This window comes from Rhyacophila brunnea, unplaced genomic scaffold (assembly GCF_057557595.1).
Source record: "Rhyacophila brunnea isolate RB1 unplaced genomic scaffold, BYU_Rbru_1.0 scaffold_3, whole genome shotgun sequence".
In the NCBI taxonomy this organism is placed as follows: Eukaryota; Metazoa; Arthropoda; class Insecta; order Trichoptera; family Rhyacophilidae; genus Rhyacophila; species Rhyacophila brunnea.
In genome coordinates, this window is record NW_028232965.1 from 55,332,479 (window position 1) to 55,345,551 (window position 13,073).

At 31.0% G+C, this 13,073-nt stretch overlaps 1 protein-coding gene across 2 annotated transcripts in view; it reads right to left on the reverse strand.

Moving 5' to 3' along the window:
• Nucleotides 1-4,583: 4,583 nt before the first annotated feature.
• The window catches only part of Papss (3'-phosphoadenosine 5'-phosphosulfate synthase), a 77,662-nt gene continuing 69,172 nt past the window's right edge, over nt 4,584-13,073 (reverse strand). For both annotated transcript variants that reach the window (XM_085952548.1, XM_085952547.1), the window contains exons 8-14: nt 12,768-13,007; nt 11,957-12,112; nt 10,142-10,247; nt 9,650-9,792; nt 8,340-8,501; nt 7,628-7,736; nt 4,584-6,339 (exon numbers count right to left, since the gene is read on the reverse strand). In XM_085952548.1, the coding sequence (XP_085808674.1) occupies nt 6,236-6,339; nt 7,628-7,736; nt 8,340-8,501; nt 9,650-9,792; nt 10,142-10,247; nt 11,957-12,112; nt 12,768-13,007 (1,020 nt within the window). In that variant the 3' untranslated portion in view covers nt 4,584-6,235. The remainder of the gene's footprint in view (nt 6,340-7,627; nt 7,737-8,339; nt 8,502-9,649; nt 9,793-10,141; nt 10,248-11,956; nt 12,113-12,767; nt 13,008-13,073) is intronic.

Below are 13,073 nucleotides of genomic sequence, written 5' to 3' on the forward strand. Positions count from 1 at the left end.
AGCTAGTCGAAGAATCTAGTTTATCACAAGTTTTGTTTTTGTTTTGTTACGCCAAAGAAGTATAACTTCTTTTTTTTTTTTTTTTTAGTTACATGACTTATTTGCAAAACAATACATTATCATTTTGTGATATTTGTTCTCGTGAAAACAATCTTCGTAGTTAGGTATGACTTTTTGATGTTAGTTTCCACACAATGTTTTAATTTTGAAAAAATCTAGCATTATTTAGCCTATTATTATATTTTCTTACCATACCTATCTGGCATTTTCTATCAACGGCAGTCGGTAACACTAGGTAGGATATATTTGGGAAACATTTCTAATGTGATTGGAAAAATTAAAAACTTTTATTTTTGGAAATTATATATTTCTAAATAAATGAGTGAATAGCACAATTTAAAAACAAAATAAGTACTATTTTGAATATTTTCAATTTTACATTGCTTCGTGATAATTTGAACCAAATTACGAATTGGCTCTATTTATAGTGACTATGCTGACAGATACAAGAATAAAATCACTTAAAAAAACTGTGCACCCAGACCTTCTGATAATTAATTAGTGTTATAAAATACATTTATATTCAAATAGAATTTTCGCCATAAAGAATTTTAGGCTTTCACAATTCTATATTATGGACACCTATTAAAAGTTTAGTTTTCATTGTATTCTGGAGGATGTATTGTTATAAAGCGTCAGGGTCACTGCAAATTCAATAAAATGTATATTATTTCAGAATATAATGACTCAATTAAAGTTCATATACAAAGTTACAACCTAAATGGGGGGAGGGGGTGTGATATAATGTCATGATTTATGACAAAGGGGATAGCACGTGTTGTAGAAAGTGTGACATCACAAAACCATTAAAATATAAACTCACTTTTTCTGAGAATAAAATCCGTGTATAAGTATTAGTCTAAAAACATCAAATCTTAGTTATTATTTGTTATTGGATCATTTTGAAATTTAGTAAATAAAATGCTTGTAAATTCTCAACAAACTAAAATTTAAAAACATTCCTGATTTACCACAAAATACTAACTTTACAAATAGCAGCCCTGAGAATTGATGTTTTTTGCCATACACGGATATGAGAAATACTCAATTCAATGGATTTTGTGACATGATTTAATAATGGGGATGTCAAAAATACTGAAAATCATGTCATTTATGGACAACCCCTTTAATTGATATAAAGAAATATTAGTATAAAATATGGATTCAAGGTAAAGTCTTTACCTACCAGAGGTACCTAGCGGAAAAATACGAAGCTTTCATTTTGAGACATTTGTTTGATAATTTGCAATTTAAACTGTATTAATTAATAAATATGTATCTGAAAACATTAAAAATAAAAATATTTTTTATATTTATATATATTTATTAATTAACAGTTTACAGTGGAAAATTGTAAATTATCAATAAAATGTCTCAAATTTCAAGTTTCCTATTTTTCTGCTAGGTGCCTCTGGTAGGTAGAGGTATCGCTTTACACAATAGAAGCAGTAGATAATATTAGTATGTAGTCAATTAAGTGTAATTGGAATGGATGCAAACAAAGTGATTAATATAAATATGTACCTTTGATTAATTATAATCAAAAATAATATTTTATTTAGAGTATTAACATCATTTGTCACAATACATACAACTTAATAATAATGCTTGTAGATAAAATTCGCTTCTGATAGTCTTTTAATAAAACAATGCTATCGATTTGTGTCCATAGAATATCTTTATATATCTCACTACAAATAATAATATTATACATACATGCAGGCATAATTCATAGCGGTCATTTATGATTATAATCTATCAAATAGATTAACAAGCATAATAATATCATTATAAATAAATATGTCTCCATTTGACGACATAATAAAAGATATGTGTTTTATACAACATTTTATTCATTTTCAATTATGTACTTATTTACATTGGGGTTTAAAAAGGGAATCCAAATTATTTTTAAGGTCTAAAATTGAAAAAATATTTTGATAAGCGGACACGGTGGATTTTTGTAATATTCACACATTTAAAAATGTGCTCTCAGATCAACTGAATATGTACAAATAATACTATGAAGCCAAGTGGCCAGAAGATATTACTCTATACATATTATACTTTTAAAAATAATACGTATTTATCAAATATGAAATATATATTATATTTATATATATTGTATATATATAAACACTCACTAAATTACAATAACTAGATTACGAACATTGTATAATTTTCTCATCCTCCTATTTGATTAGCTACATTTGGAGTTAACGCAAGGATAACAATATTTTGCAACTCAAATTATGTATCTAGACTGCAAAGAATAAGACCAATTATTATTGTGAAATAAATTGAAAACCCTTCAAGTAATAACGCTTTCTTAATATTCTTATAACAATAATATAATCTATAATATTGAGTCTTTAAGACAAAATTATATTAAAAATATATTCTAATACTATCTACTATGAAACATTAACAATAATAATAATAATAATAATCATACGTTTTCAGATTTATTTATAAAATTATTTAAATTGATTTATATACGTATGGCTGATCCATTTCTTAAATTTAATAAAAAATAAAATCATATTTAAATAATTTATAACTATTATAAAAAGTGTAGCGCATTTTTACAATAATAAAACTAAAAAATGCAGCAACACTGAGATGTGTTGCACTGAAAAAGTATTAATGAAAATACTGGGCAAGATGTATGTATTATATTTAGTTTTTTTGTAATTAAACAAACTCAAATTGTAAAAGGATGGGAAAGTGGAATATTTTTGAATAAATTAGAAATTATTTCTCCACATGAGTGAAATATACAATAGTAAATAAACCAATGATAACAGTTACATAATATTATGTAGCACCGAAAAATCTAAAAAAATTTAGCATTCAAAAATAATTGGATGGAAAGCCATTTATTAATATCACAAAATATTGCAATGACTAAAAATATACATTTAAACAACTTATAAATATTTTTATCAAAGCCTTCCAAAGCAAAAAATAACAAAAAAGGTTCAATAGTAATTTGACAAATATATTATATGAATATTTGAAAGTACATTAAATAATTTGGCATGATGATTTGCAAAATGTAATACAATATAAAATAATTTTTGGTGGAGTATGGATTCGATTATAGATTGGAATGAAAGTTATTTAAAAGGAATGATTGTGTTATTTTGGAATGAAAGAAGTGGGGGAAAATGAGCACACAATATTGCTGCGATTACATTATGATCACGTCACATACTGTCACATGTTGGCACGAAGATAAATTTAGTCTATGGTTTCGTCATTCCACAGAATATTTTGAATGAGCACTATCTCTATAAATTCAATTATGGAAAGTGCCAACTCAAATTTATTAGTATTTTGAATTATTATTCATTATTCATGGTAATTTCAATTAATTTTAATTGTTTCTACGTACGTTAAAATTACTTGCGGTATTGCATCCATAGATAATATTTTGAACAGAACCCAACCAGCAGACCATAGATAATAGACGTAAAAAGATCACGCGATTTTGATGTGAGTCGAAAATGTATAGGACAGCAGAAAAAAAAAAAAAAAAATTCACAGGCTAGTGTGGTTCATGATGTAGTGCGGTACGCGTGAGGTGAGCTCATTGTTGTTCTGGCGATTTCGGCAGATTTTGCTAACTGACAATGTTTGTTTAAAGGTTCAAAATGTGCTACAGGATGGGAGCATCAGTCTGATAACATTTTAAATACCAAGAAAAATGACATTACACACCTTTTTCTCGTAACGGCATCTTACTGTGACAGCACATAATGTGATGATAATGTATTTGAAGCATAAGTAACATTGTTTTTTAAATATGTACTTAAGTAAGTCCAAAACACATTTATTCATACAGTTCTTAGTTGGGTTTAAAGTGGTACATACTATAGATCTACCATCGTAAGTTGGCGGCCGGTCGAATTTGAAACTAAAATTGTTTATCGAGGATAAATTTGTTACAAATGCCATTTAATTTTACAACATGTTTGGATTGCATAATATTTGTACAGAAATCTACTACCAATAAAAAATTATAAATTACCATTTTTTTGTTAGTTATGGTAATATTCTCAATGTCATACTAGCGCCCTCCCTGAAACGCCAATTTATGATGGTAGATCTATAGTGATGCCATAGTAACATGAAAAAAAATGATTTCAATATACAAAATATTAATAGTCTGGTCAAATTATTTTAAGAGGCAGTATATTATGATCTTAGCAAACTATCGCAATATTAATACTCATGTTTCTAAAGCCTTCCGATAGTATACCTTGACAAAATTACCGCCATATAAAATAATTTGACACCATAGTCGAAATTTACCGAGGATAGTTACAATTCTAATTTTTAATCAAATTTAAAGCCATCGTTTTAAGTTAGCATGCAAATCAATCAAACGCTATTGCACTGCACTGATAAAACTTAAAAATACAAGTTCAACGAAATACAAAAATACATTTTTTTTATTTAAAATACAATTCAGTGACTAATATTAATTATTTATAATATAAATTTATTAACACATTTTTACTACGAAATAAAATTGATCTACAAAGCACCATCTCTCGGCTAAATAATACACAAGAGATCTTCCATTACATCTACATCTAGATAATCAAATAATTAAATATTTACTCAAATATAAAAATTGCATAAAAGTATAAAATAAAATTCATTAACATAGAAAGAAAACACAACTATGTACAATATGTATTGTTTGTCAACATGTGTAAAACCTTTAAGCAGCGTCCCATCTAAGACCTCCTCTAGAAACTTTTTGTGTATCTAACAATACTATCTCAAGTTAGGCTTTTTTATGTCTGTCTAAATTACCACATAATTTTTTTTATAGTGCACATTAGAGGTGGGAAAACTGGTCGATTTTGAAGTATACTTACACCAGTATAAAAAAATACTTAGTATCGAAACTTGTTCCAAAATACTTATTAGTATTTGGGATATTATATAGAGCGTTTGGCGTACTTAATTTTTAGAAGCCATTTTAACACAAATTGTTTATATAATTATTATCCATTTACACAATCACGCATAAAATTTGAATTCAGTTTATAAGTACCAATTATAACACTAAAAAATCGAGAATCTCGACGTGACGAAACCAGATAAACACGTAAATACTTATCAGAACTCGATACCGAACACCAGTACCTATTCCGGGACTTGAGACTGACGTCAACTCGATATAAGTCTCATACTCAACTGGAACTAAAATTAACTCCATATTATTACTATAAAACGAACATGTCACCATTTCTGTCCATCACTATACCAACTTTACAACTGGGGAGAAAGGGAGAGCAATGACAGTTGAGTATATCACGGCTAGACATACGTGTATTATGTTATCTCCCTCGCGCGCATTTAATGTCACTAGTATTAAAAGTCTACCAACAGTACCAACTAGCAAATTGCGGCGATGATCTCATCGGCATGCGTTCAAACTTCGAACAAGTTTCTTGGAACAAGTTTATTGGGCCACACGTACTGAGTATGGGTAGTACATGCCGAGACTTGAGTACGCAAACTGGTGACAGTATTTCTAACTCACCTCTAGTGCACATCAAGAATATTTTGTATCACATCTCACATAATGTTAGAGGAAACATTGCCTTAAAGCATTTCATCAAGAATTTATACGCAGAAAAAAACAGATAATTAACACAAATGTACGGAAAGATACAGAAGTAGGTATTATGTAACATAGTACGCATCAATTGACATACTATTAAAGTCAATGTATAGTATGGATTCGGCAAACCTTAAATTTGCTCCAAACAAATAACATCATTAAACAATAAAATTGTTTATTTAATTTAATTTACTTGCAGTAATATTGTACTGAATATTAGTATGTACATAAAATTATTTACAAAACAATCTTTTCATATTTTTTATAAAGTTAGTTAGAAGTAGTCGGAAAAATATAAGCATAGATTAAATATTTTTTCCAATCGTGTACTAAATAATTAAAGTGTATGGCGTCAGTGGAACCACGAGTAAAAGAGGAACAGTTTTTAAACACACATTAATGAAACCGTGTAAAAGCAGTTCAGTATATTGGAGTGAATGCAAATGCAGTAGATATTGAGATTCATTGGCGACATTAAATTTGTAGTAAATATATAAAGTATTTAATTTTGAAGAGTTAATGAACGGTTTGTCAGTTTTCACCAGCTTTTAAGGACTGGTAGTATTCAGATAGAACTCTCCACGCCGACGGGGCCATGAATCCATTGGGAGGCTCTTTTCCAATACGCGCGAGACCTAGTTGAATAAACAAAAAAAATATGTAAAAATTCAATTACTTAACTAATTATTTTTTTTCTAATTGACTCTACAATCCGATGTGAATCTTAGATTAGACAGATTTGTTATTGGTATTATTATATGAGTGGTTCACAAGCATAGTGAACCAAGTCCATTCTGGTTATTTTTGAGCAAGCTAGGTTCAAACATAATATTTGAGTATGTACGGGTATGACTGCTATTCTGAAGTGTTATTTTGAGTACATTGGAGTTATTATGCAAGGGAAATCATACCCTTACATGTACCTAACTATCATATTTAACTTCATATTTGAACATGTACCTAACAGACATTTTTTTTAAACGGTACATGTTCAAACACACGCATTAACATGATCTTACTCCCTACTTCAATTTTAGTTTGTCAATTTATGGATACGGCCGTATGTTGTAGCTTAACCACTGGGGAATGACAAAAGAAATGGCGTATTTAAAAAAAACACTACCTTATACTTAGGTCAATAATTATTATAAAGCAATCATTATTCGTAGAATGTTTATTACACTTGAATGGTCAAAAACATAGCTTATAATTAATATCTTTAGAATTATCTTCAAATGTGTTAATCTTGCCAATTTTTTGAATAATACAATGCCTAATTCTTGTCAAATTTGGGATCACAGAGATTATCAATATAATTTTTTATCGTAAATATTTTACAAAAATTATCTCGTCATAAATTATACTAATGGTTTTATAAATGCGTTTAAAAATTAATAAAAGTAAAAAATCTTAACACCGCTGCACATTCATGTACTGAAATATGACTATATTCTAAAACATTAGAGCGAGAGGTTTAAAAGAACACTATTTTATGTAATAAAAATACTTTTTTCAGTCATCAAATGTTTAAAATAAATATAAAGGATAACAAGGCTTCAAAATTATATAAATAGATTATCTACAACGTTTAAGGAATGTCCAGGATCATGGTTTGAAAATGCAATAAAAGTTCCATTTTGACCTACGCTGAGCATGTCCCCCCTTAATTAATAGACACATAGATCATTCAAATCATTTGAGGCCATTATGAAATGCATATAAAACAAAACAAGCAATAGGTATTATACTATGCACATCATCTATGACTATATTGAAAACTTAAATAAAGAACCAAGGTTCCATTTCAATGTCAATTTGAATTTGATTAAAAATGTCTTGTTAAAAAAAACAAATTTCAAATATTGTATTTTCTTTCCTCTTCAATATATCATAGACAATAATATAGATAATGCAATTTATTACCTCTCATCCGCGTACCAGATATGAAATCAAAATCTTCTTTTCTCGTAGGGTCGAAGAAATCCATTTTTGCACTGGCTGTGTCATATGCCGCTACCCTAAAAGGTACAATCTGAAAAGAGAAATATTACAATTAAAAAAGAATAAAAAAGATAAAAAAGAATAAAAAAATTATATAACATAGAATTGAGATAATAATATCACAGATGAATACGGCAGATATTCTGGGCTCTGCTAACGCAAAAGGAAATCAACATTTTTGTATTCTGTTGTACATACATATAAAGTTTTATAAAAACACAAACAATCAATGATTTCCAAACTTAAACTATATTATAACTGCAGTCTCCAAATCCTTCTTCATAAAAATCAGCCTGAATCTATCCACTGCTGGATGAAGGCCTCTTCAAGCTGCTTCCACTTATCTTGGTCTTGTGCGTTGCGCTGCCACGTACCTCCGCAGAACTTTATCATTTCATCGAACCAGCGGCTTCTAGGTCTATCTTGCGGACGTTTTGTACCTCTCAGATACCACTGGCTGACTAAATTTGTCCAACGATTGTCTCTTCTTCGAGCTATGTATCCAGCCCATTTCCATTTGAGGCTTTTAATAAATTTACTGAACTAAAATATTGCTACTAAAAGTAATATGAGATAAAAAATTTAATGGCGATATAATCCATTGCATAGGTATATACAATTTTATGTTTCTCACTTCTAAATCTGCAAGGCCGGGTGCCATTTTGAGAACTTGAGCTCCATGTAAAGGATCATAGAGGTCTCCACCGGTAACGGGATGCGGCATACCAGCTGGATCACGACCCACGATATAAAGATTGGCGCCTGCGTTCATACGAGCTTTGGCATGCCATTGTACCTGAAAAAAAATTATCAATATTTACATATTACAAAAGTTATTATGTGTATGATAAAATCGTTAAACCATAAAATGTAAAGCTAAATATTAGTCCATTTTTTTTTATGTTCACTGTGTTATGGATAATTGTAGGCACAGAACTGTCACATATTCTGTTTATATGATATAATAATGCTACTGGTGGTGGCATGGCAATATAATTAAGATTGGTACAGTAACACCCTGTTAATTTAAAATCGACAAGACAGAAATTGAAAAAAATTGAAAATGTGTTGCATAAAACAGTAAAACTTGAAAAAAAAGTTTTTTTGTTCCAATTTTATAAAATTCAGATTCAGTTCAAAACGAGCAACTTTTTACAGCAATTGTGTTGCCGTTAATAGTTCCCTAAAATACGAAAATAGCAGTCTACATTGCCGAAACTTTCCATTGTCTTAGCTTTCAGGCAGCATGGTTGGTCGATATATCGAATATCGAACGCAATCGAAAATACGGCAATAATTGTTAGATAAATCTATTTCATTCTCGCTCTGCTCCATATGTGCGTCTTTGTTTGACCTCATCCCTAGCAACAATAAAAACATTAATGACAGCCGATTCGACAATACATTGTTATAATTTTTTGCCGTGTCATTATTAATATTATTATGGTGTTATTACTAATCGTCAATTCACACTATGTGTATTCAATAACTAATTCCTGGTTTATATTACTTGTTGTTTCACATTTGTTTAAGTAGAACCCAATCCAAATCCTTCTTTCATTTTGGATTTGTTTATGTGATTATTTATATGGTGCAGAAATTTCATTGTCGGCCGTTGTTGTTTTATCTCAAGTCACATGTACGCACAAAATACATCGGCCTCACTTGCCCGATACTGATGTCGGGTAATTTATTGCCCAGAAACTGGGCATTTTTTTGGCAATTGTATCGGCAATCTGCAATTTTTGATGCTCGTTTGCGGGCCCCTTTAGAAACAGATTTTATGAATTTTCGAAAATTTCGCTTTATGGCAAATTTCAAATTAACCGTTTTCGTACTAAGAGGTTTTACCGTATAATTTTACATAGAAATGGTTGGGAGTAAATGGATTGACTTAAACACAATATATCTATGGGTACAAAAGTATTATCTAAACAACCATACCTCAGTAGGTCCTGCATACATCATGGGCGAAGGGAAAATTGCCAAAACAGTGTTGTGAGATTGCAATATTCCTTCTTTCAATACGGCCAAGTGTTGATTGATTCTCACAGGTAGAGGGACATCATCATCCTTGGTCCAACCACCTGTAAAATGTAACAATATGCATGAACAAAATGTTAATATAAATTCGTTATGTTGGTTTATTAATTGATAAGTATTTTGGTTGCTATACGATTATCAAGAGTAAGATAGTCAACCAATAAACCAACCTGTAGACTATTATACATTATTTTACATTTTTTAAATTTTGAAGCTTGAAATGAGTATGCGTCTTATGCGCAATTCAAATTTTAGAAACATTATTTTGAAGTCAATGGCGGATGAAAGAAACAAATGAAAACAGCGTTGGTGAATTATACGTGCATATTATATCCATGTATGGTGTGAATATTTTGTTAAGTCTAAAACATCGATTCTCAGGCAAATTTATACCTAAAGGATGAAGCAGCAAAACTGGTTTCTTGAAACCTCTTTGAAGAAGCTGCTTGTGAGTGTCGGTCATGAGTAGAGCATGGCCATTATGAATTGGATTCCTCAACTAGAAATAAATAGATATATGTCAGGATTTAGCTAAATTAAAACACAGGTAAGAAACTCTTTATGTAGATTTGTAGAAGGGTAATAATCTTTATTGTCACCATCATTAGGTATAATGCATAGAAGAGGCTTATAAATCCATAAATTGGTGAACATGATCTAATCAAGACTCATTTAATTTTAGTTTGAAACCCGTGACGCATCTTTCAGTCATTAGTAGGTATTTGATCCTTTTTCAGTGAGTCGCGCAATCTCTCTCCCGTGTCACACTTGACAAAAATGTAATCCTGTGGAATTTTTATTGTCTTGTGTGGCAAGAAGGATACGTCACTCTTCCTTATCAATCTATATATGTCATCAGCCAAATATAATGCATCTGTTCAAGTTAAAGAATGGCAATGGAAGAGTGTGGTAGATCACTGCCAGTACCGATACTGCTGAATAGTAGATCATAGTGTACTTGAAGATAGATAAACCTGATATACTGATATAATTATTATCATATCCTTATCAGTGGCGGCTGCTCTAACGTCATGCAAGTGCACAGCACCCCCTTGTAATTTTTAAAACATCACTCAATGTGTGTAATCATTATTCATAAGTTATCATTGACTTTTGAAATTTTTGCCATATACTGCCCATACACATTTGAATGAACAGTATGTACATCACACATCATCATTCACCAGTCACTGAAAACATCCGCAACCCAATGTAGCACGGATCACATTTTTAGTTGACATAAGATTAACCAAACGCTATTAACCGGTCTTTAGCGAGTATTCTCGCTCTGTGATCGACAGGCCGCACATACAAATTTCGCGTGATATCTCAACACAAATTACTAGCCACTGTCGATTGATTTGCATAATCTAAAAAATTAAACACACAGTGACATCTGTTTAAATAATAATTATGAAATACTAAGACACAAATTATCGGTATTGCAGCGATTGCAGTAGGAGCTTCGCTCTACATTCAACGTACATCGTTAAAAATCCGCTGCCTATCAGATACTGCCATAGTAATATCGTGAGGCATAGAAAATGTTAAAATACGATGGACATACAAAATAAAAATATATGAGGAACTTTCACTGTGCTCTAACTTTTATTATATGACTACTTTAGCTAGCGTTGTTCATTCAATTGCACACCACTTTACTGAGGACCTAACGCACTAGTTGAAAATAAGGATTTATAAAAGAAATGTATGCGGTATATGATTTTTTGGATAACGAAATTTGCAATAGGGGTGACTTTTAAAACGTGGATGGTGCTTTAGTTATTTTATAACTGTTTTAATTAATACGGTAATTGTTTACACAGTGTAGCAAATATTTAAAGATAATTGTATGATTCCAATATCTGTGGAAATTGAAGGGTTTTTTTACTATACTTTTAAGAAAGTTGTAGAGATGTTCGCTAAGCAGAAACAACGCTATATAGATCATTTTTTGAATAAAGTAAGTTTTTTGTGTATCCCTACTGAAAGCATTTTTAGGAACCGCCGGCCGCCACTGATACTTATTATACTAATGGTTGTGATATAATACCACTCTTGAGGACAACTACTATGACTGAGATAGCTGAAACTATATCCAACCTTAATAGGAAAGTAACAAGAATATAATTCATCAAAAACTCTGCACAGAATCATTCTCATTAATATGTAATTGGGAATCGATGCGCAATCAATAGTTGTAGTTACCTGGAATGCAAAAACAGCATCAGCTCCCATTTCTCGGAAGGCTTCTTTTAGTTGATTGGGAGTGAGTCGGTACTCGTCAAGGCCATCGTCCCATTTGATTGGTCCAAGAACTTCCACTGTTCCGCCCACAAGCCAATCGCCACTTTCGTCAATCATCTGAGGAAAAATAAACGAAATCACGATTACAACCTTTAAGTCTATGTGAAAAGAAAAGACATCATTTCAATTTAATAAGGAAATTTGAAAGAATTCCCACTTGAAACTTACTTACGTGAGTTGAGTGATGTTTCCCAAAAACAAATTTGGTTTAAAACAAATTTTCACAATCAGCATAAAAAGAGTGATATAAATATATTTATTTTTATCTATGAGGCTTCTTACTGACATATTTTTCAAATGAAATTCAATATTAAAAAATATATATTTGTGTACTGGTTATTTCCCTCCTACCTCAAATCCTCAGTACTGTTGCAAGGCCATGCGCAACGCAGGTGTTAGTCAGTAGTCGACCGATTAGTAATATAAAAACTACAGTCATTCATCGACCATGCGCTTACAAGCACTCACAACCTAAATCACCTTTAAATATCAAATGCCGCACACTACGCGAGCACTACGACCACAGAGCAAGATCATCAACAGCATAAAAAGATCAGTGCCTGGCATCCTAAAATAGCCCCCCCCCAGCATCCACATCCAGCATCATAATCATTCCATCAAAATTTATAATTACAGTCTACTATAAAAAAGCGCGAACATGTACAATGATTAATATGAAGTGAATCAAAATTTAAAAAAAAAAACCACGAACTTTGATATAAGGATGTGCAGGGTTGTTGATTCCGAATTGCCGGCTGCATCTCTCTTCTTTCCTGTGCGGGAAGAACTCTGGTGCCCTCAAGATGGCCACGGCTCGTCCTGCTCTCTCCAGAGTTATGGCGCTGCAACTTTCCAGTCTACTTTTGTTGTTGGCATTAAGCGCTAATACTATCGGCACTGACTGATTCACAACTGTGCCATCCAGGAGGGTGATGCTGTTGAAATGAAGAGTCTGCAATAATAAAAAGAAATATTACGTGTCAATATTTACTATTATCCTATGGAAGTTGGGCGCCAG